The sequence below is a fragment of the Nipponia nippon genome, unplaced genomic scaffold, assembly GCF_047370975.1.
Source record: "Nipponia nippon isolate SJK-2023a ecotype South Korea unplaced genomic scaffold, ASM4737097v1 scaffold_23, whole genome shotgun sequence".
In the NCBI taxonomy this organism is placed as follows: domain Eukaryota; kingdom Metazoa; phylum Chordata; class Aves; order Pelecaniformes; family Threskiornithidae; genus Nipponia; species Nipponia nippon.
In genome coordinates this window covers 4,904,850-4,928,128 of record NW_028262340.1, presented here as the reverse complement: position 1 = coordinate 4,928,128, position 23,279 = coordinate 4,904,850, and the positions used below count along the sequence as shown (strand labels likewise).

At 55.3% G+C, this 23,279-nt stretch overlaps 2 protein-coding genes across 4 annotated transcripts in view; one reads left to right on the top strand and one right to left on the bottom strand.

Annotated features, from left to right (window-relative positions):
• The first annotated feature begins 393 nt into the window (after positions 1 to 393).
• ADPRS (ADP-ribosylserine hydrolase) lies at positions 394 to 6,030 on the top strand. Of its 2 annotated transcripts, XR_015705548.1 has the most exons (7): positions 394 to 643; positions 1,639 to 1,735; positions 2,574 to 2,781; positions 2,890 to 3,074; positions 3,183 to 3,283; positions 3,828 to 5,197; positions 5,526 to 6,030. XR_015705548.1 is itself a non-coding variant. In XM_087761242.1 (6 exons), the coding sequence occupies exons 1-6, from the start codon at positions 409 to 411 to the stop codon at positions 4,118 to 4,120; spliced, it is 1,119 nt and encodes a 372-aa protein (XP_087617368.1). In that variant the 5' UTR covers positions 394 to 408; the 3' UTR covers positions 4,121 to 6,030. The 2 variants fall into 2 exon arrangements, 1 of the variants encoding a protein (XP_087617368.1); XM_087761242.1 differs by having other exon boundaries at positions 3,828 to 6,030.
• A 657-nt stretch (positions 6,031 to 6,687) lies between these two features.
• The window catches only part of COL8A2 (collagen type VIII alpha 2 chain), a 36,222-nt gene continuing 19,630 nt past the window's right edge, over positions 6,688 to 23,279 (bottom strand). For both annotated transcript variants that reach the window (XM_087761236.1, XM_087761235.1), the window contains exons 2-3: positions 17,859 to 18,041; positions 6,688 to 12,270 (exon numbers count right to left, since the gene is read on the bottom strand). In XM_087761236.1, the coding sequence (XP_087617362.1) occupies positions 10,349 to 12,270; positions 17,859 to 18,024 (2,088 nt within the window). In that variant the 5' untranslated portion in view covers positions 18,025 to 18,041 and the 3' untranslated portion in view covers positions 6,688 to 10,348. The remainder of the gene's footprint in view (positions 12,271 to 17,858; positions 18,042 to 23,279) is intronic.

Genomic DNA, 23,279 nt, shown 5'->3' with positions numbered 1-23,279 from the left:
TGTTAAAATTGAATTGCAGCGCTTGCGTTCTGCCGTGAGTTTATTGTTTCTGTTCCAGGCACGCTCCCACCCTCGCCCTGGGAGACGGCGTCCTTGCAAACCGCGTTATTTTATGTGCGACGGGACCAGAACTCGGCCCTGCTTTTCCCTCCCCCGAGGTGGGAAGACGATGCCCCAGTGGACAGCAGCCTGGATTTCACTCCTGACTCTCCGACTAAATTTTAATAATGAGAAATTGAGGGGGAAAAGTCAACTTTCCTGTAAGTAGAGAAATAAGGCAACAGCAGCTTTTTCCCGCCCACGCCGCCGCCGCTCTCCTCCGCGCCGCCAGGGGGCGGTGTCCGCGGCAGCTGCCGCGGACACCGCCCCCTGGCGGCGCGGAGGAGAGCGGCGGCGGCACGGAAGAAGATGGCGGCGGCGGCGGGTTCGGGCTCAGGCTCGGGGCGGGCGGCGGCGCGGCCTCGGCCGGGACCGGCTCGGTTCCGGGGCTGCTTGGCCGGAGCTTTGTTGGGTGACTGTCTGGGCGCCGTCTTCGAAGGCAGGAGCGTCGTGAAGCTACCCGACCTGCTGAGTTTCCTCCGAGGCCTAGAACCGACGCCCGGGCCGATTGAGGCGGGGGAGCCGGCCGGCAGCGCCCGCAGAGGTGGGCGGAAACCCCGGGAGCGGGACGAGGGGTCGGGCCCGGAGCACATCCCCTTCCCCCTACCCACCGGGTCGGGCCCGGGTCCCAACACCCCACCGATTCGGGCCTGGCCCCCAGCACCCCTGGGATCGGGCTTTGGGGTGCGCCCTCCCCCCCACCCTCGCACTGCCCCTCCGAAACATGGGTGCCCCCAGTCCTGCCCCTCACCTCAGCGAGGGGCACCTCCCCTGGGACACCCATGGCTGTCCCCAGCCCTGCTTTGCCCTGTGTCCTCTGGGGTTTGGGGCTCACCCCCACCCCGGGGTGAGGATGACCTTGCTGAAGCAGTGCCCTGCTTCTGGCTCCCCCAGGGCAGTTCCAGGTTCCTCAGGCGCACGGCCGGTGCGGAGGGGTGCGTGGTTTGCTGTGCTCAGCCTGTGCCGCTCCTGCCAGCTGGAAGCTGGGGTGTGTCGCATGCTGGGAACCTGGGTATCGCGGTGCAGGGGTGTCAGCAAGGAACAGATACACCAAAAATAGATGAGTAAAGTCAGAGAAGCACAAGAATGGGTATTTAGGATTCGCCTTGGGGTTCTGAGCACTGCAGCAAGCCCTGTAAACCCGCCCAGTACGATCTTAAAGGCACTTGATTTTGTTGCGGTCTTGTCCAGAAATGCAACTGTGCTTTCTCTTCTCTGCTTGTTGGCGTACGCAGTAAACTCCTTGAGAAAGAGGCTTGTCCGTATGCGCCTCTAGATATCAAACATTTTCTCTTGGCCCTTATTAATCTTGGAATGCTTTCTGTCTCACTTTTGTTGTGGATGCATCTCTCTCAGTGCCTTTTTACTCCAATTACCATGGCTAGTGATGAGCTCAGAGTGCTGGGGAACCTCTGGTAATGTTTTAACTCCAGCTGTACAGATAATTAGCCCTTGGAGAGCAGGGAAGTGCTGGAAGTTGAGGACAGGAGGAGAGTTCGTCCCTGGATGGTCACGTTATGTTTTGACCTTCTGTTTTAGAAACGCTTTCGTACACGGATGACACGGCCATGAGCAGGTCGGTGGTGCAGTCCCTGCTAGCCAAGCGAGAGTTTGATGAAGTTGATATGGCCAAGAGGTAAGGACTGCAGCCACCTTCGGAGGCCAGGCTGTTGGCATTCACTAGCGAAGGCAAAACTTTCTCAAGATTCAGCAATTGCTGTAATTTTGTGTGAAAGGCGACAGGGGCTAAGGCAAAGTCATTGTTAATTTTGGAGGGGAAAAAGAAAAGTGAGGGCTAATCCTGTCATTTATTGTGTGCTTTGCACTATCCTGGAACATGGAGCAGCGCTAGCTTCAGTGTGGGTTCAGTCTCTGCTTTAAAGTGAAGCAGGATGGGAGATGCTGTAGTGCAGCCGTGTATGTATATTCACCTTTGTGAAAGATAATGCTTAGAAATTTCAGAAGCATGTTTATTTCATGTTTATTTGTTGCTATTCATGTTTGTACTTGCCTTAATTTAGTTAGTGAATATTAGTGAGGTCAGCTTCAGTTTGTTTATGATCCATTTCCCTTTTGAGTCCACAACCCTGGTAGCATTTGGTTCCACTTAAGGGAGAATATTTATTTGTTTAGAGAACTCTTCCATTGAACTTGAACAAAAGCCTTTCTTTGTGGTTGTGTCCCACGGAAATGTTTCCAGTTTGTTTCTATTTCAAGGCACAGTTGAGAGGGAAACAAGTGGGCTGTGAAAGGTGATGTTTATACACCCTTTCCTCCTTTCACACCGATTTTTGGGAATCGGATTCTTTCCCTACAGAACTGAATCACTTGAACCCTGACTGTCACTGAATTCTCCATGTGTTGTTGATTCACTTTATCAAGTGGCTTTATACAACCTCTTTACAAACCAGTAACAGACCAAATATCCCCTGTATTTTTCCTCACCTGCGTAACTGCTCTCTTGCCCGTGCCAGGTTTGCTGAGGAGTACAAGAAGGAACCCAACAGGGGCTATGGGATGGCTGTTGTCAATGTCTTCAAGAAGCTCCTGAGCCCCAAGTGCAATGATGTGTTTGAACCAGCAAGAGCCCAGTTTAATGGGAAAGGCTCCTATGGCAATGGCGGTGCCATGAGGGTGGCAGGCATCTCGCTCGCGTATCCTGACGTCCAGGATGTTAAGAAGGTACCGTTCTTGGCTCCTTTGGGCACCTCGACTCTGGGAGTCCCTGCTGTCAGGCGAGTCGCACTGTGATCTCTCAGGTAGGTTTGCTAACGATGTTTTTGTTTGCAGTTTGCGAAGCTGAGCGCTGAGTTAACCCATGCCAACTCCCTGGGCTACAACGGGGCCATCCTGCAGGCCTTGGCCGTGCATCTCGCCCTGCAGGGGGAACTCAGCAAGGAGACCTTCCTGGAGCAGCTCATTAGCCACATGGAAGATGTAGAGGCAGACGATAAGTCTCTTACTGATGCCCGAGTGTAAGTAGCTGTGGGGAGCACTGACTCTGCTGTATACAGTTTATTCTGGCTCTTTGTGTTCTTCATTGTACTCTTTTTTTTTTTTTTTTTTTCTTTTTTTCCTCCCAGGCTGGGATTTGAGGATTTACCATTTTCAAGGCGTCTAAAGAAAATAAAGGAATTTTTAGAGCTTAGCAGTGTTCCCAAAGCAGACGTATTGTTCGAATTAGGTAAGTACCTTTCTTACTACAAGTATTAGGAAAGAGCTGGAAGCAGGACTAACTCAGCAGGCCTAGCTTGTGTCTCGTCCCCCAGATTGCCACTTTGGCCTCTGCTGCCTGTCAGGCACAGAATGTTCTGGAAAGGCTGCCTGTGCTCAGTAATCTGAGTCTTTACCCAGTGACTCCCTCTCTGTATTGGTGGGAAAAAATGTCTTGCTAAGAAAAACTTATAATAATGTTTCTTAATATTCTAAGATCTCTTGTCTTAATGGCTATCGGATCTCTGCGTTGGATGGGAACGGGTGGATGTGCATTGCCAAACTGTACTGGGGTAGCTGGGAGTTGGTCTCCAGGATGTGAGTGGTACTGGGGAGCCATGAGGAGATTTCTCTTCTGAGATGCAAACTTTTGCACCTTGTCATGATAAAATCAGCGATACCAATAGTGAAAGTACCTGGCAATGGGAAGTTGCAGTTAGAAGGGAAAAGGTACTTCTGGGGGAGGCAAGAAACAAGTGTTCTGCGGCACTGAAGGTGTTTGGTTTTGTTAACAGGCAACGGCATTGCCGCTTTGCGGTCTGTCCCTACTGCAATTTACTCCTTCTTGCGCTGCATGGAAGCTGACCCAGATATTCCTGATCACTACAGCAACCTGCAGAGGACCATCATCTACTGCATCTCTCTGGGTGGAGACACAGACACCATTGCTACCATGGCAGGAGCCATTGCAGGGGCTTATTATGGGGAGGAACAGATACCCCCAAGTTGGGAGCAGAGCTGTGAGGCTTTTCAAGAGACACAGAAGCTGGCAAATAGCTTGTATGAACTCTACTGCCAGCGGCTCTGAGCTCCAAGGGGAGCGTGTTTTCCGAAGGCAAAGCGGGTTGTCACCTCTGCTTTTCTGGTCAGAAATCTGGTGGTGGATCCGCGCCATCTGCAGATGCCAGTGAGCCTCCACCTGAGAAAGACGCCTGCTGCTGTGAGCTGAGAGCTGGAAGCACGAGCTGGTTTGGAAGCGAGGGGACGTACCCTTCAGTTACGGTTCAGCTGGGGCTGCATGTGGCGCCTCGGACAGTGGGTGCATCTCCTCTGAAGTGTACAGGAGCGTCTAGTCTTTCCTAAGATTTCTGCTTCTTGCTTTGTCCCACCCTTATGCCGTTAGGTCATTTTGTCGTTACAGTTACTAGGTGGGTGTCTGAATCCACTGCCTTTCTTGCTGTTTTCCTCTACTCCTGTGTGCCGTGGCCTTTGTTTCAGTTGTTAGTGACCTGTCCTGCAGTGGCTTTGGTAGGCTCCACAGCCCTCTCAAAACACCAGTTCACCCTCAGCTGACCAGCTAAAGGGTGTAGATGGGAGCCGTCAGAGAGGCGCATCCCTGCAGAGCCTGGGGGACGTCCTGCGTGGTGGCACGGGTCTCCGCCTGTGTTGTGGGGTGAGGATGCTGGAGGGTGGACCTCCTGGGAGGTTTGCAGAAAGAAAAGCGCCAGAGATTGGAGAAGGGATTTCTTTGTGTTGCGAGTGGCATTGTGAGAAACGCCTTGGGTGCATGCAGACAGAATCCCAGTTGGCTCATTGTTACTGCTGGAAGAGGACGTAACTAATTACTGCTCCTCTGGCGTCCTTTGCTCTGCGATCCGCCCGGCACCGTCCACGTTTGGTGTTCCCTTACGCAGCCGCCTTTCACATTGCTGCAGCTACTCTAGCCGTTTCCTTTGTTCCTAATCCTTGCATCCTGCGTTTTTAATCCTGTCCTATGTATGTCCAGAGCACCAAGCGAGATTGCTGTTTAAATCTGTGAGCGGAGATCGTTGTGAGACCTAGTGTTACACAAAGATTGAATTCCCGGTTCTGCTGCAGTCGGTGACAAAAATGACTTCAGCTGGAAGCAGGAGTTACTTCTCACAATTTTAAAACTCTGTACTTGGTAAGAATAATCCGAAAATAAAGGGAAAAGTAGGTTAATTGGGGGATAATTTATCAGAGTTTCAAAGAATTTGTGCATGTGAAGCTGGTACTGGTGGCCAAGAATATTCTAGCAAAGCTGTGGTGTTGCAGAGTTTCACATTTAAAACCTTTGCCCAATGGAGCTGGTCAAAAAGGGAGTAACAGCTTGGGTATGGCCTGTCTAAAAAGGGTTAAAAGCTGTCTAATAATTGAAAACAAAAAGAAAGGCAAGCAGTCATCATATGGAAATGTTTATAAATTTGAATATGACAATGTAATTCTCTAATCTCTAGTATTTCTTGTGACAGCGGGAAGTGACCGTTGTGCTCGGAGCTCGCTCCCTGCTGGTACCGGCACGTGGTGGTTGTGTGTGTCAGGCTGCAGGCACATGTGGAAAATCTGGCCGCGATGGGTCGCTCCAGTTTTTCCTGTACTCTCCTTCCTTCAAGTGCCAGTCTTCCGTGTGATGCTTGACTGGGTTTTCCTTGTATAAATGAATTCTTGTCCTGAGAACATGTGGAATTTTGATCTATTGTATATTTATGTATTGTGCTGCAGATCCGAGGTGTAAAACGTCAGGTTTGTCACATTATTCTGCCAGAGGTGTGAACATATTCATGGAATTATTTAAAAGAAGATATTTTCCTTTTAAAGCAGCTTTATAATTTTAAATGTTTGGAACTCATGAAGAGCGAAAGAGCTCCTGTTTAAAAAATATAGTTCATTTTAGGCCAGAATTTAAATGTGTACTAAAGCATTTAGCTCTGACTTCCTTGGAAAGAAATAAAATCACTTTGTTATCTTTGTTAATGAGCCACTGCTCCTGTCTTTTCATTCAAGTCATGAAGTTGTGCATCCATACCAAATGACGAGGCGTTGTATGAAAACCTCTGGGCTATTTCTCCCCGCCTTCGCTTTGACTCAACCTGAAACGACTTTGTTATGGCTTCTTGACATCTTTCTGTAGAAAGCAGAACGGAGGTTGTTCGGTGCTGGTTAGAGACATCTTGCGTGTAGCCAAGACTTGTGAGTCTTTGGGGTGAGTTTTTAGCACTGGAAATCTGCTGGAAAAACTCCTTTCAGGTCCTCTTGCCCGTGAGGAGTACGGGGTAGCTGAAGTTTGCAAAAGCCCGGGAGCGGCAGTTCTTGTTAACAGCAGGGTGAGCGGGAAGCGGCGATCGCGTGCGTTGCAGGCAGCTTTACTGGAGAGGCCCTTTCCCTTCGCCGGCTGCGGCTCGTAGGCTGTGTTTGCAGCGAGGAGCGGTGTGTGGAAGGAGTTCAGCTGCCGGAGCCCAGCGTGCGATGATCGTGCAGAGAGCAGGGAGTGCGCTGGGTGCCCCCGCGACTTGCGGCAGGAGAATCGCTCGTTCTTCGGGGTCAGCTTTTGAAGGAGTCTGCCCGCGTGGCAACCAGGCTTCTCTGGAACTGTTTCACCCGTAACAAGTAACGTCGCCTCTTCCAGGTAAGAGATCAGGTGGGAAAACATAGTTTCCTCTCTTTATTCTTTGTGCTTTTAGCCTCTGGAAGTGATTTGCTTACAGGTTATTCTCCATCTCTTCCGTGTGCTGCTGAACGGACTGCTTTTGCTGCTCGGGATGCGGAGGTTGGCTGTAGACAAGGTTGTGTAACGTAGCAAAAAAAAAAAGCGTAATGAAAAAAACACAGAAGGGAAAGGGAATCCCCAACGCTTTGACTTAAATTCCTCGAATTAATAATTGCCAGTCTGGATGGGTCTGGATTTCATCATCTTTTTAAAAATGAACTTCTGGAGATGGGAATCTTTCCCTTAATTACAAGAAACAGGCGATACCTTCTTAGATAAGAATATTAATTAGCAAGCAAATCCGCTGGACTGCTGGGAACAAGTGAGCTGGATCTGAGAAGGAAATACAGGGCGAGAGGTCTGGACGAACGGTCTTGCTGGCGAGGCTGAGCAAGGCCATCAATAACAGGACAAAGGCACAGCTGAGCCCACCTTTTATACAATAAGTTTTATTGATGTTTCGTCAATACAATCAAGTACTGTAGTTTTAGTTCTGAAGAGAAGGCCAGTTTCTGATCACAAAAAGAGTGCATTTTAAACCAACTTTTACTATGACAGACAGTGCACGTAATAAGTATTTACAAAACTAAAAACCTCTATATACTAGGTTAGAAATGAAGATACTAGAGGCAAATTTAAAAAAAATAGTAAGAATTTGTATATAAAAATGCACATTGTAATGCAGTTTTCATAATTAAAAATAGACGTACTTCATCCAACCCAACCTTTTTTTTATTATTGCGATTGAAACCAAAATCCCACGCGCTCACACACACGACAGAAAATAATCCTTTCTGCTGGCGAATATCACGTACTCAGTACTCCAGAAAAAAAAAAACCTCTTCCTGACAGTGTCCGGTTTAGTGAACAGCCTCCCTCATCCTGTGCATCGTTTTTTCTAGCCTAACTCTATGTGTGTGTCATATCTTTGCCTTTCAATTACTGTGTAAATGTAACAGGTTATATAGCTGCAGAAGGTTGATTACGGTTTACGCTCTGCACGTGAAGGGAAAGTGAAATTGCGAAACAGTATCTACAGCACTGAAGGAGTTAATGTCTCGGTGTGGTTATAGTGAGTAATTCTTGTCATCGCTTTTTGCCAGCTAGAACAAGAAGTTTCCAATAAAACAGAACAAAAAGAGATGGAGTGTAGGTTAGAACAGTATAAATAAGTCGCTTTGCTGAGTAACAGGGTGAAGGTTCCACCCCGATGCGCGGCTGGGGTGTGAGAAGCTCCCGGCCCTGCTGCAGGTAGTGTGCACGCGTCGCCGGCAGCGCCGGGCGGCGAGGGAGCCGGGCAGCGCCGGGCGGCGAGGGAGCCAGACCCCGCTGCCGGCCGGGGCCTTGCGTGGCACCAGCTCGAGTTCATTGCTGTTCTCCACAGGAAAGACGCTTCACTAAAGGAGACACAGGCCCCATCCTAGCACCCTCCTCCCAAGCCTGGGCTTGAAGAAAACATCTGCGCTTCCGCTTATAATTTTAGGGACTCTTTTTGCCTCCTGTTCCTGCTGGGAAATAACCTGTTACGATCAAAACCCAAACGGCCCTGACACCCCCTTGCCTTCAGGAGTTAAAAGCCTCCAGTGGGATCAGCCACTGGGGCAGCCTTTCAGCTTGAAATTTCATCTTTACACGAAACTTGCAGCTTTAGGTGGAGTAGGATCCCCGGGAGGGGTACAGGCCAGCCCCAGCCAGGCAGGAGCTGAAGCGCTGGCCTGCCAACTGTATGTTTCCTTTTTGTGTTTCTTCATTTCAGGGATAGGTGTAGTTTTTAAAAGGAAGCCCTGGATGGCAAGAGGCAGAAACACAGGACAGGCTTAAGGAGAAAAACAAACAAACAAACCAGAAATAGAAAAGTTGTTTAAATATCTCGTACAGTCCATCTGGAGAACAATCCCAAGTCCCATTCTTGCTACATTTCTTTTCTTTGGCCATAGAACAGGCTTTCGGAAAATTTAAGGGTAATAGTCGCTCAGCTGGTGACCAAATTGTTGCTGTTTTCTCAGGGATGTGCCTTTGCAGAGGGACACGCGGTGTAACGCACGTGGATTAACTTCAGCAGCGTGCTGCTTGCCTGGGATGAGAAGCATCGCTTTACCGTAAGTGCAAGTGGCAGTGGCTATTCTACCGTGAGAAAACCCGCAAAGCGACAGGGTTCAGTTGCTCCCTTTAGCAAAGGACAGAGCAGCCGCGTGGTCAGTATCCGCGCATACCTTTCCCAGAACCTCGTAGCTCATATTCAGGTCGGTAACATTTCAAGCATTAGTGAGACAAAGTGGTAACAACAGACAAATGTGATTTTTTGGGGGGTTTTTGTTAACCTAAGTCACAGATGGGCACCGGGAATGGTGCACTTTTACAGGTACATATTGCACTAGACTTGTCAATAACATTGTTAAGTAGATAATAGCACCGTTGTAAAATGACTGAATGGAAAGTTAGAACGAACACTATTTTTTTCTTAATCAAAAGGTCCCCAGCGAAAGGGGGGATACCAATGCAAAAGTTTACACATCCCGAAATAGTGAGACAGTAAAAGCAAGTTGTCCATCAGTGGCACTTTCCAGAAAGCACAGCTAAACCTTCTATCAAACCAGGCTAGAAGCACCGTAAGCCGGGCTTGCAGTGCCGTCCTTGGGTTGTCAAGGAGTAAGATGCTCACGAGGCCAAGCAAGTCTTTGGGCTGCACAGAAACAGGACAGAACGAGCCCTTGGACTTGCCAGCAGATGAATTAACCCGAGAGAGAGGATCGTTGTTCATCACAGGGGTCCCAGCTTCCCTCAACGGCTTTGGAATAGGTCATCTGTCATCCTCCCAGATACCAGTGCCTGGATGTTTTTATTCCTAAAGGTGCTGGAGGGGGAGGGTTAAAAATAATATTTACTTCTTATAAGAAGGTGCTTATGCAAAGTGTTCCACTTTTTATGATTATAAATCCAACCACACTGAATCCGGAGTGAATCAGAGAGACCGCCTCAAAGCACAGTCTGAAAAAAACAGGCATCAGTGAGACTGAAACTTGGGCGTCTGATGGTTTGGAAAGGAAATTTCTCAATCCATCACGGATCTCTGCTGCTGTACAGGTTTGTGTTAAGTGCCTAGGACCCCTGTGCTGGTTAGCAAATACACCATCCGTTACAACAGCTGTATTTAGTTAACTAGTACTCAAAATGGGAAACAAGGGCACTTGATTACAGACCAGAAGGGTCTGGTCTTCCAGACGACCCTCTCTGGATCACAGAGCAGTTTACTGCAGAGCCAGATCCTTGCCATCCCAAGCGCGTTCCTGTGTTTGATGTACAGCCACTAGGGTAAAATTTATTCCAAATACGCTTTGCTGAGGAGGTCACTCCCCTCCCTCCCTTCTCCCTCCCCCAAAAAAGAAAGAAAGATAGATGTCTCCTTTCCGATTACCCTCGACTCATGGATCAAACAGCGTGAAGCAAGGTCCCACGACACCGGCTTGCGCGTTCTTCCCAGTGATTTTTCTTTTTTGTATTAACTTTAAAAAAACTTCTTTATCAAAAAAAAAAAAAAAAGACAGTTCATGGCTAAAGTGGGTGAAAAGGAAACGTGCCCAACAGCCGTTATGTGGGGCAAAGCAGGAACCCGGAGAAGGAGGAGTGGATGTATTCCGTGGAGTACAACCCATTGGCCTGGTCCGAGGGCATTTGTACCCAGACTTGGTCGTTCTCCTTGAGTTCAAGCACGGCACTGCCCGAGGCCTGGTCCAGGTAGCCCTTTTTGTACTCGTCGTAGGTGTAGGTGGCGGGCACGTTGTTCTTATAAAGCGCCACCCAAACATTAGTCCCTTTGACATGCACGTGGTAGGCAAAGTAGTAGATGCCGGATACGGGGCAGGTGAATATCCCGGTGACCGGGTTGTAGCCGTTGTGCCCGTTATACAAAGTCCGGTCAAACTTGACCGGCATGCCCGACGCCGGGAAGGGGGAGGTGAGGATGGCGGTGAAGGCTGGCGCGATCCGGGCGGAGAGCTCTCCTCGGCCATACTGTGGCTTCCCTGGCTTGCCGTTCCCCAGCACGGCCCCCTCCACGCCTCCGTCGGGCAGGTGCAGCCCCGCGATGCCCGTCTCGTCGAACACCCCGGGTGCTCCCGGTGGCCCGGGCGGCCCCGGTGGGCCCGGTGGCCCATTCAGCCCTGGCGTTCCTGGCATTCCCGGGGGGCCGATGGGTCCGGCCATGCCGGGCTCGCCGGTCTTCCCCTCACCGGGAACCCCAGGGAGCCCAGGCTCTCCTTTCAGCCCTGGTAACCCCTGAGGCCCCATGGGACCCGCGGGTCCTTGCAAGCCTGGGATGCCGGAGGGGCCCCTCAGCCCCGGCTGCCCCGGAATCCCGCCGTCCCCTTTTGGCCCGGGGCCGCCCGTTAATCCTGGCACCCCTGGGAGGCCGATGAACCCTGGTTCTCCTTTGGGGCCCGTTGGGCCGGGGGGTCCCTGTGACCCGGGCAGGCCCCTTTCTCCCGGCACCCCCGGCTTCCCTGCAAAGCCATTTGGGCCCTGGTCGCCTCGCATCCCCGGCATTCCTGGGGGCCCGCTCGGTCCCACGTCGCCTTTGGAGCCGGGCAGCCCGTGCTTGCCTGGCAGGCCCATGGACCCTGGCAGGCCTGGCGGCCCGATGATGCCAGCAGGGCCCGGCTCACCCGGCTCCCCGTCAACACCGGGTTCCCCCTTATCGCCAATGGCTCCTGGCACCCCAGGCTGCCCGCGGTCTCCTTTTAGGCCAGGCAAGCCTGGCTTCCCATAGCCCGTTGGGCCTGGCAAACCAGGGAGGCCACGGATCCCAGGCTCTCCCTTCGGTCCCATGGGGCCCTGTATCCCCGGCACCCCTGCGGCACCCGGGACACCGATCCCGTCGATGCCGGGCGGGCCGCGGGGCCCCATGGGGCCAGGCTCCCCGTTGACGCCAGGCCCCCCTGGAGGGCCCATGTCGCCCTTCTCCCCCGGCGCGCCTGGCAGGCCGTCGAGGCCGGGTTTTCCAATGCCAACGGGCCCTGGGGGCCCCGCGGGGCCAGGAGGGCCCCCATTCCCCCGGGGCCCCGGTAACCCTGGCTTCCCCACGCCATTTTCACCCTTCATCCCTCGCTCTCCGCGGGGACCCGGCTCTCCTTTTGGGCCAGGCTCGCCCCGAAACCCCGGCAGGCCAGGGCCGCCCTGGGGGCCCGGCTTCCCATTGACTGAGATGCCGGCCGGCCCCGGCAGCCCCGGGGGGCCAGGCAGTCCTCTTGGCCCTTGCTCCCCTCGCATGCCGGGCTCGCCCTTGGCTCCGGGCATCCCTTTCATACCCGCCTTTCCAGGGAGTCCTGGGATGCCAGGTTTCCCAATACCCGAGAAGCCGGGGGGCCCAGCAGGCCCGGGCTGGCCGTGCATTCCTGGCTTCCCTGTGCCCGGCTTTCCTGGGTAGCCGGGGGGCCCGGGGGGTCCACGCGGGCCAGGCTTCCCTGGAGGTCCTGGCTCCCCTTTGAGGTCCATCGGCAGCAGTGGTGGCATGTCTGTGGAGAGAGGAGACGCGGAGCTTTACTGGGGCTGACGGTGGACAGAGGAGCGCGCTTGGTGCGTGATGCCCTCAGGGTGTTAAAACCAGGGGCTTCAGCACTGCCAGGGTCTGTACTTGCAAAAGTGCCCTTCTCTAGAAATGGTTTTATTTAAACACGGCCACAGTGGCTTCCTGGGCCACCACATCAGCAGGACTGTCTTGAGGCAAGACCTTGGCCAGAGCCCAGGCTACTAATTCAAGCCTTACTTCATCCATCCCTCCACAGAGGGTGTCAACAAGACCAGCAATTGCCATCGGCTCTGGCAGTGTTGTGTTGTGATGACCTGCTGTGGGTTTTTTTTAGGAGCTGGATTCAAACCTCCCGCTGCCTCACTTCCCAGCGGCCTTGAAAGCACCGTGGGACTCAGTTGCTCCTGCCTGGGCTCAGCCGAGAGGATGGTGACAGAGCGAGCCAAGACTGAGGATAATCCTTCCACCCCATCCCTCAAGTTCAGGGCCTCGGGAGACCTTTAATCCTTTTGGATTAAAAAGAAAACTCTTGGACGTGCACTTGAGAGACAAAAGAGGTGATTTGTGTATGGGTTAAGACATGCCCGCGGTGCTCACTGGCTCAGCTCCCGTGTCCAGCAAGGCAGAGAAAAATCCACCAAAAAGAAAAAAAAGCGCTGAGGATGGAGGAAAAGCCAATAGCTGCGAGGGAAACGCAACCTCAGTTACATCCAAATGAGTCAGCCCAGCTGGGAATAGGCCGTAACCACTTGACATTTAAAGAATTTATAGGGGTCTTTTGCAAACGGATATAAGAAAGAAACTAATGGGCTGAGAGACTACAAAGCTGAGGAGAGCCAGATTACATGCCCACCGCAGCTCGGTACTTAAAGCGTAGACACGAGCATAAATAACTCCTTGAGGCCGGCCCAGGCAGGGTGTCGCTTCCCACGTGACACCGGGAACGGGTGAGAAAGAATAAATCTGACAAACTTTTTCTTTTTTTGGGGAAGCTTGAAATTAAGGAAATACTTGGCAGTTGCATGTACATGGGACTACGATGAGAAATGCGAAGGGCAGAGGAAAGGGCCTTGACACCTTGGGCAAATTTGAACAAATCTGCCCAAAGTTGAACATTCCAGTTAGGAACAGATCTGTACGGGCAAGTTCCCGGGATGAGAACGGATCTTGTCTGGGATGGGAGCAGAACTGGCCCATGGCATGAGGCTACGTGCCCCAGCACGGCACTGAGGAGGAGGCAGGCGTTCTGCCAGCCCGGCTCCCAGCCTGGGCACTCGGCAAGCCGAGCCAGGCCTGGGGAGCACGGACACCCGTAGCGCCGGGATCTGCCAACACAGAGATTTTCTCAGTCAACGGGAAAAGATTAGGGGAGATTTGAGACACGTGAAAAGAATAACTGCGGCAGCAGCAGGCACCAGTGCATCGGGGCAGCTTTACCTTTCCTAAGCACAGCAATTAGCTCTGGCCATTTCCAAGCCTGGTGCCTGCTTGTTTTTCTTTTGGTAATGGAAACATTTTCAGAGCTTATCTACATATCAGAGCCTGGCCCTCATCCGAGGCTGTGATAGAGGTCACTTGGCTGTGGAAATTAAGGAAATACTTGTCTGTCATGACATTGCCACTGGATTTCTGCAAACCTCCTGCTCCTCGCCCCAGAAAACGGTGTGGGAAAGAAGGCAAGGGAGATGTGAAATGTTGCACTAAAGCAGATTTCTGGGGTTTGAATTCTGGAAAAATTTTTCTCCAGAAAATTATTTCAATGTGTTTTCTCCCCCCTCCCCCCCCCCTTTTTTTTTTCTCCTTGCAATGGTTTGAAAAGAATTAGTTTTCTAGGTCATTTTGCATGGAATCAGAACAAGGATCTACAGCTGAGCCCACGAAGGAAGGAAAAAGCACACACACACTCACACAAGGCAGCGAAGAGGAACGCCAGGCGAGAGCTGCCAACTTGCAGGCGGCCAAAAAAGCAGACGGGAAAACCAAACCGGGGACGTTAGCGGAGAGAAACTGGGACATTGCAGCCCCAGTGGTATCCAATTTCAAAAGACCATGTCTTACCACAGACGCATGTCTCAGAGCTCTGCGTTTCACAGCAGCAGCATGGGGTTATGTGTTCCCCTCGAAGCATGAACAAAGCTGCCATGAATGCTAATGCAAAGAGCCAGCTGGGGCAGCGGGAAGGGGAAGGAGCAGGCAGGGTCCCTGCGAGCTCTCGCCTGGGCACCACAGAGCTTTCCACCTCCTGAGGGGCATGGACATGTCCAGGCGGATCCTGCAGCCCCTCCGGAGCTGCGTTCGTCCTGGTAAGGACCCCTGCACGCCTGGAGGAGCGAGCCGGCAGCGTGGACTGGCCGGCAGAGGAATAATCCAGCAAGATGGGAAGTGGTTCCCAGCCACGAGCAGTCGGCAGCGGGTCTGGCCCGCGCGGCCAGATGACACTGCAGGAAGGGGAGGTTGGCTGCTCCATGGCAGAGCCTGGCCCAGCTCGTTCCAGCACTGCTGCCAAGCCCTGTCTCGTGAGAGCGAGTTTCACAGGCTCATACGGACATTGCATGGGACCAGTGCGACTGCACCTCCTATCCCATCTTCCATTGCAGTGGGTGCCCCGAGGGGAGGCTCAGTGCAGGAGGGGCTCAGCGCGGGACCCAGCCATGGCCCTCACAGATGGAGCTGCCGTGCAAGGGGATGGCAGCGAGATGAGAGCAGACGGCAGAAAGAAGCAAATGAAGTTTCCCCATTAGCAGGAGCTAAGGGACCTGGAGGCCTCTGAGCCACGTGGAGCAAGCAGCAGCCCCCCAGGGATCACAGGACTGAGTCTCTTCAAAAGCAGCAGGACTTGGGGGCCACCTGCTCTGGGGACACGGGGCAGCAGCAGCCCAGGCACTGCCCAGCACCTGCCTGCTCCCACCTCCTGGGTAATCCCCAGCACTGGGGAGGTGAAAAGCGCTCCTTTACCTTTGCGGCTGAGGCTGCTGCCCCAGGGTGAGCCCTCTGTGCTGTGGCTGGAGGGCAACTCCACCGCTTGCCTGGCACAAACCATCACCCTGTGCCTCATCAGTGCCCCGAGCTGGGGTGCTGCTGGCTTGGCTCCCTGCGTGCACGGGGAAATGCTGGCCTCCCAGCACCTGGTGGCAGTTTTACCTGGCTGCAAGCTGCACGGACATGGTTTTAACCAAGCCAAAATACAACCCAGCTGTGCAACTATCTGCTTAAATGCTTTTAGCGTTTTAGCATTTAGCAGCATTTTAGCATTTAGCAGCATCTCCTGCCCAAAGCTGCCTCTGTGCTCCTAGGGAGTCTATTTTTGGGTCAGAAAAGGTGTCTGGCATGCTGAGGAAACCAGCCCTGCCTCTCACTAGATGGCACCCGCAGGCCGGCGAGAGCCCCCCCAGCCCCCGGGGCTGGCCTGGTCCCCAGGCGGGGGTCCCAGCCCGGGGCCAGGCTGGAGCAGCATGGGGGGGCCCCTGCGCAGCTCCCCGCCGACTCGGGGGTAACCCACAGGGGCACGGCACGGCCCTGCGCCATCGCGGCGAGTCAGCTGAGCTCCCCGAGCAGGGCAGGAGGCCAGCAGGGATTTTCCTTGCCAAATTAGAGGTTAAGCAGAGATGGGAGCTTGGTGGGATCCAGGAGGCACCAGCTTCCCCAGCCACCTCCGTCGGTGGCTCAGGCTGCAGCTGCCCCCCTGCCTGCATCCCCCTGCCTGCATCCCCCTGCCTGCATCCCCCTGCCTATCCTCTCTTTCCCAGGGGTTTTAGGAGAGTAATGTCCAGGGGACTCCCATGCTCTGCCCTGCCTCAGTGTCTCCTTCAACCCGTGCCCAGTCTAACCTGGCCAAGCTTGCACCCAAACTGCACCTTGCAAAGAGCCCGGCACTCACTCCTCTCTCCACCACGGTTAGCAGGCAGTGCCGCTCAGAGGCAGTGCAAGCTGCTCCAATGCATAGGAAGAAGGGGAAAAAAGAAGGAAAAACAGCAGGGAGATATTTGAATCCAGTCCCACCAGCAGCTGAAACGTTCCTGTGCTATGCTGGAAGGTTTTGTCTCTGGCTGGGATTCAGGGAGCAGCTTTACAACAGCTGGGAAGGGGGCAGGGAGGCGGGGGGGCTCATAGCATGCTTCGGCTCCAGGTTTTGCTGTGTGTTTTCTGACATGTGTGCTGAGCTGAACTCCTGATAAGCCATTCAGCCCAGCAGTAATTCAGCCACCGGCAGCCGAGCCTTCTCCAGTTTCTCCTCCCAGAGCCAAGATTTTGGCTTCCCGGAGGGTCCGGGTCTGTGTGAACCCACGGGGAGGGCTCCAGCGGCTCTTCCCGAGGGCCGAGCACCGACCTGGCAGGTCTGGGCACCCGAGCCCCAGTGCTGCCCCATCCCGCAGTGCTGCCAGCAGTGGCTGGCTCCGGGAAGAGCCCTGGAACTGCTGTGTTTGGTATCAATGAAAGGGCTCAGACCCTACCCTCCATCTCCCTCTTGAGTTGAGGATACCCTGCTGCTGCTGCCACTGCCCTGGGTGCAGTGATGGTCGCGTGCAGCGTGGGGAGGTGCTGGGGGCTCGCTTGATAGAGGGATGCCAAGAATTGCCAGAGAAACTCAGTCACACTCAACACTTGCTGTTTGCAAAGCCCCCCAGTTCCTGAGCAGTTCCCCAGGCTGTGTGTGATTAACACATGCTAATGACCCCGAGGAGTGGGGCACCCATGGACCCTCCTGGGCCTCCTAACCTCCAGCACCTGCGGGGCTGGGCATAAAAGGAGCCCTGGGCAGGCACCGGGGACTACAGCAAGGGCAGGGGATGGTGTGCAGGCAGGGGACGGTGTGCAGGCAGGGCGTTACAAAAGGCTGGGGCTGGGCTGGCAGCGGTGCAGGAGGCCTGGCTGCACAGAGCAATGACCTCGGCACCTCTGCCCCTCCGCGCAGCACATGTCGCTCAGTGGGGAGTGATTTAACACGTGTGGAGTTTCTGGTCGCTGCTCTCCCAGGGAGGAAATGTCTCTCTCCTGCTCTCCCCTCGCTAGGCTGGGGCTCGGCTCTGGCCTTGGCCCTCTTTCCTTTCCCAGCTGGTGTGAGATGCAGACAGGGAAATGGAATAGGTGGAGAAGTGGAAAAAGCCGTGCAGGGACGGCTCAGGTTTAACAGCAGTGAGAGGGAGAGATGGCGAGCGCCGGGGCTCCTGGGGCTGAGCCTCAAAGCTACTGGCAAACACGCAGGAAGGGAGGAGGAGGAGGAGGGGAGCGAAGGGCTCATAGGTCCCCTTTGTGCACCAGCTCCCAGACCGAGCACCTGAGGGTGCTCACCCAGCCCCAGCCTGAGCAAAGGGCTCTACTTCTCTGCTGAGCCTCTCTGTGCCCGTCCTTGTTTTTCTGCAATGGGTTAAGGAGACCTAAAGGGCCCCTCCGTGCTTGGCCCAAGATGCTTTGGACAGCAGCACCCTTGGCCATGCCAGGCCCCTCCCCGGGGGCACCGACCCTGAGGGTAAGGGGACAACGAGTGCCTGAGGGCTGCAGGATGCCACGCCGGCAGGTCTCCTGGGCAGCCCCAGCCCCGTGTCCTCCCACCCCACTGCAGAGCACGTCCCTTACCCAGGTACTGCCCTTTGCCTTCACGGAAGGGGGGTCCCAGGGGTCCCTTCACCATGGGCTGCATGTACTTCACTTGAGCGTAGCCCGCCGCGCCTCCTCCCGCCGCCGAGCGAAGGCCGACCACCATCACCACCACCACCAGCAGCGCCACGGCGTCCGGCAGCATCCTGGTCCCCACTGCTCCTGCAGACAAAGCGACAGTGAGAGTGGGCACCCACAACCCCCATCTGCACCTCCGTCCTGCAAGGATCAGCCGGGAACCCAGGAAGGATCCCAGTGGGAGCGGGGCTCCCTCAAATTTGCCTTTTTCTGGACCACAGTTGCCCTGAACACATTACCCTTCCCGACACGTGCTGGCCGGGAGATGCACGACAAATGCATGGTTTATGAGCAATAACTAATCACAGGCACCCAGGAGAGCCTTTCAGAGGCTGCCCCAGAACCTGTTTGTCTGGGGTTATGCCCACATCAGGATTCTCTTATATATTTTTAACATATATAAGAAGAAGCAAAAAAAAGGCAGGATGAAAACCACAGCCTGCTGAGCCGAGTGTTGCTGTCGCACCTCTCAAGCGAGCAAGGTCTCCTCTAGTAACAGCCCTGCGTGCTCTGGCCATGGCTCCCGTGGGTGGCTCGGGCTGCCACCGCCAAGCCCTGCCTGCCCTGGGAGCGGCTGGGTGGGTGCTGCGTCTCCTAAATCGGTGCTGCGTCTCCCGGTGGGTGCTGGACCAAAATCACGATGTTGGAGCCCGAGACTCGCTGCATTTGTGGCTCAACTGCGGCGCTTTGTGAGCAGAGATGGGAGCTCGCTCGGAGGGCGAAGGATGGGAGTCCTCGGCCAGGAAAGCCCAGGGGAGAGCTGCGGCACTTGGGAGCAGCAGCCTCTGCCTTAAGTGCTTGTTTATTTAAAATAAATACCCTCTATAAATATAGCTTTCCTCTAGCAACTTTTTCTGTGCCAGCTCCATGCGCAGAGCTGCAAACAGATTGATTTGCAAAGAACATTTATTTTCGGAAGCTTAAATAACATGTGATGCCAAAGAGCTTTGCTGGTTTTCCTCCTTCTCTCAATAATTGACCTGTGGTGGTTATTAATGAGAATTAAGCCCTCTGCCTCTCCCGCTGGGGAGCAGGGGCTGGGCTGCTGTGCGCCGGGATTTGATCGGAATTTCCTGAATTGCTTTTGCTGAAGCAGCAGTGAAAAAAAAGCTGCAGCCTGGAGAAAAAAACAACCCCCAAAAGCCCCCACATTAAAGCAAATTAAGTAAAAGGAGGGGGGGAGCCCTGGCATGGGATTGTTCCTGATGCTACAAGCACTTGGCAGGTTGTCGGAGGTCTCCAGTGATGAGGCAGCCTTGACCGCTGCGCTCCAGCCCGGTGAATGCCCACCGAGGCGGGCCCCTGGTGCTCCCCGCGCCGGGCTGTGCTCGGGGCTGCGCTTGGGGCTGTGCTCGGGGCTGTGCTCGGGGCTGCGCACGAGCTCGCCGGCCCTGGCTGGAGGGGACCAGGACAGCTCTGCTGCCGGCGGCATGATGGAGCCCGGGCCCTGTGAGGACGCAGGCGGCCACAACAGACACTGGGAGAGGAGCTTGGCTCTGCCCTGCCCATCCTGCCGGAGCCGGCAGCCCCGGCGCTGTGCCGTACCCACCACAGCACCCGGAGGGGAGGCCTCGGCCGGGCTCCTGCCGTGCTGTGGCTCGGGCAGGCGCAGCCAGGGACACGCGTGACAGCCACCGTCAGCCTCCTCGGCGGCATGGAGAGGGCCTTGCCGGCATTATTGTTTTTCTGTCTTCGGGGTCGAGAAGAGGAACGCTTATTTTTATGAAGCATTATTTTACAAGGATTTGTTTAAGGGAAAAAGAATCCCATTTTAAAGGATTGCAGCTGTAAAAATACAGTTTCTGCTAAATAAAAGAGGAGAACAAACCCCTGAATCAGCTATTTACTTGTTTTCCTTACCTGGTATGACCCCTGTGCCTCCCTCCCTAACTCCCCCCCTTCCCAGCTCTCTCTTCTCCCACCTGGGCTTTATTCACCCCACTCCTTCCCTCGACTGGGCGTTTTCACAGGATGCTGCTCGTTGCTCCAAAGAGCCCACGCCACAGGAGCAGCACCCCGGGGTGGCTCAGCCCCTCGCTGCTGGGTGCCGCGGAGCATTTGCAAATGTCCCCCTGTCCTTCTGTGAGACCTCAGCCCTTGGAGAGACACAGAACTGGGGGGAAACCAGAGCCAGAGGGAAGGGAGAGGGAGGACAAGGTGGCCCGTCTGCTTTGGCTCCAGCCGCGGTTTCGCTGTGCACCAGATGTGAAATCGAGTCCCCCTGCTCTGCACCAAGGTGGCCGTCGGTAACCCGGCATCTCCAGACACGGGCTTAGCTCCTGCATGTTCTCCCTTGGTCCAGATGGGTCATTCAACTTGCCCCCGCTCTCCCAAGGGGCTGCAGGGGCAACAGGGGGGAGTCTGGCCTGAGACCCCTGGGCACAGGTCTCTGTTCCTCAAGGAAAAGGGGTCTCTGGTGCTTTGCTGTCCCCCGCGGCACTGCCCGGCACCGGGGCAGGAGGCCTCATGTTACCCGGGCTCTCTAGGCAGTGATTTAATAAGAATAAAATGGAAACATCTGGAGTCTCATATGATGGATAAAGTGTGCACAACGTGTCTGTGAAGAGGCTCTTTCATGCCTGAAATCTCCTGCCTTATGAAATGATAATTAATCACAACGAGCAGCCGTGCAACGTTCTCATCTCCTAGGGCAGGTTGCAAATGTCAGCCAGTTTATGGCACGGATGGGGCCACTGTGCCCGTGACAGCTATGGCCTGGTGTCGCCTGCCCGTCCTCCTGCCGTCCTTCGGAGGCAGCTCCAGCCCCCCCAGCACGGTAGGGAGTTCGACCACAGCCGCTCCTTGCAGCAAAGCCAAGCCCAGCCGGAGCAGCTGGGCCAGGAGAGTTCACACAGGGGGAGCGCTTGAGGGGTCCGGCGATGCGGTGCTGTTCCCCCGAGGCGCTGGAGCGGGGACGGGGCTCGGCAGCACTGTGCTGCTCGGCTCTGGAGGAGCGGGGGGCCGACCCAGCTGCAGCCGGTGCGGCGGCGCGGCACGGAGACCCCTGGCATGGCTTCAGAGCGCGCCGCCGCCGCGCTAACTGTGCAAGTGTCTGCTCCCCTGGCAGTCGGTGAGCAGACGTGTTAAAAACCCCTGGCACGCAATGAAAGCTCCAGGAAAAGGAAAAAAAATCTCACACTTAAAGCATGAGAAAGGAGACAAGAAATGTCACCTTGTTCTCGCAGGAGCGCGGGGGCTTGGGCAGCTGGAGCCCGTGCCGCCCCCGTCGCTCCAGAAACAGTCTGTGGCTTGTGCTGGTCGGCCCGGCGAGCTCCTGGCGAGCCCCCAGCGCGCTCCCAGCCGTTCCCAGCGGAAGGGAGCTCCTGCCGCCCCGCACCGTCCCCCTCTCCCTGCAGCATCCATGTCAACGCTCCCGGGCACGGCCCTGCCCACAGACCCGGCGACTGTTCTGCGAGCAATACAGCCGTGCGCTTCCCCTGCGCACACAACCGGGGACTTGTTCGCTGAGCTGCAGCTGATTTATGGTCCCTGTTCTTTAAATATTAATTACGGGCCTGGCAGGCAGGCACCGCGCCTGCTCCCTTCAAGGCTAATTATTTTTTAAGTCAATATATGTGATCCATGGGGGATCTGTGATTGCGGTTGAAGGTCAGTAAAATGGAGAACTTGTTTAAACCCGGCAGTAAAAGCGCGATCAGCGCGGGGCGCAACGTGCCGCTCGCTGGCCCTTGCCCCCGGTCCATCCCCACATCAAACCCGGGGCCACACCAGCCCCCATGGCGGTTTGCTGGGGCACGAGGATGAGCCAGGATGGGGCCTTCGATGTGCTTTGACTGCGCGCCCAGGCTCACTGGCGTGGCCCCATCCCCGTCCCCATGGCAAACACCGAGAGCACGGGGCACGGGCACCACCTCTGCAAACCGCGGCAGAAGCTCGCCCCGGGCTGCTGGCGAGCAGCGGCGAGCACCTTGCACACTCGCCCGGCTCGGGTGGGCGCTGCAAAGAGAAAGCACCGAGAAAGCAGCCGGCGCGTGTGGGTGGGCTGGAGCAGCGCGGGTTTGGACGCCGCCGTGTCCCATCGAGCTGCTCCATCCTCCGGTCATTTACAATAAAAAATAAAGCAGGGAGGTTTTCCAAGCCCAACACGGGGCTGGACTGATTCCAGTGGGAGGTAGATGATTTGGTTTGTGCTACACATGCTTAAAAAATAATAATAAAATGAGTCAAAAAGGAAAAGTGAGCTATTGAAACGAAGAGCGAGCACGTTGTTTCCGTAGGCTGGGCTGCAAAAGCCAAAGGCATCAGGCAGCAGCTCAGCCGAGCAGCGCCGGAGCGCGCGGGGAGAGTCTTGGCATCAGCCAGTCCTTAAATGCATGACACCTGATCCGATCCAAAAGCTGCTGTACGCGCCGCACGGACCCGGAGCCTCGCCCGCCTGTCAGCAGAGGGAACAAGAAAACATTTTCCTTGACAAAAGAAAAACACCCCACCCCATCTGCAGGCAGCCTCCTGCCGCCCCTGCAGTGCCCGCGCCTAGGCCCTGCGCGGAGCAGGCTGGGCACGGCGTGGCACGGCACGGCATGGCACGGCGTGGCACGGCATGGTGCATGGCCCTGTGGCACGGCCCTGCGGTGCCTTCAGCCCAGCTTGCTCCGGGTGGTGGCCGCATCCATCCGTATCACTCCGGTCCAGGCAGGGGTTGCAGCCAAATTAACTCCGAGGCTGGGGGCTCCGTGCTAATTAACTCCTGCTGCGATAGCAGCTACTGCGGAGGCGGGCAGGGGGCAGAGGGCTGAGGGAAAGGCCACGGGCCGAGCAGCTCTTGGTAGACACGGGCCTGCCAGCACTTGCGCAGCTTGGGGCGGCCACGCCGGGGCACAGGAGCGGAGCTGGTGCTGGGGGCACTGCAGCGGGAGTGGCTGCTGTGGCAGGAGGAGCCTGGGGATGGATGTACAACACGAGGTGGTGGGACGCCAGGCTCTGCTCGCTCCGCCGGTCGTAAAACAGCTGGTTTGCAGGCAGCTGCTAAAGAGCTTGCTGCAAAACTGACCTGGGTATTTCTCCCTGTCTTGACTCGCCTCCCAGCACGCCTGAGCCATCTGCGATGGGCAGAGAGCGGGGAGCGTGTGGGAACCGCACCCTGCCCCACTGCGTGGGCCAGCCAATGCCCTCCATCGGTGTCATGGCTGGCATTTGACCATGGTGGGGGCCTGTGTGGTGCACACTGCCTGTGGTGCACGCTGCCTGTGGTGCACGCTGCCAATGGTGCCCGCTGCCCGCGGTGCACGCTGCCTGCAGTGCATGCTTCCCGGAGCCAAGGAGCCCGGGGTCCGGTGGTGGTGCTGACAACAGGGTGGGTGC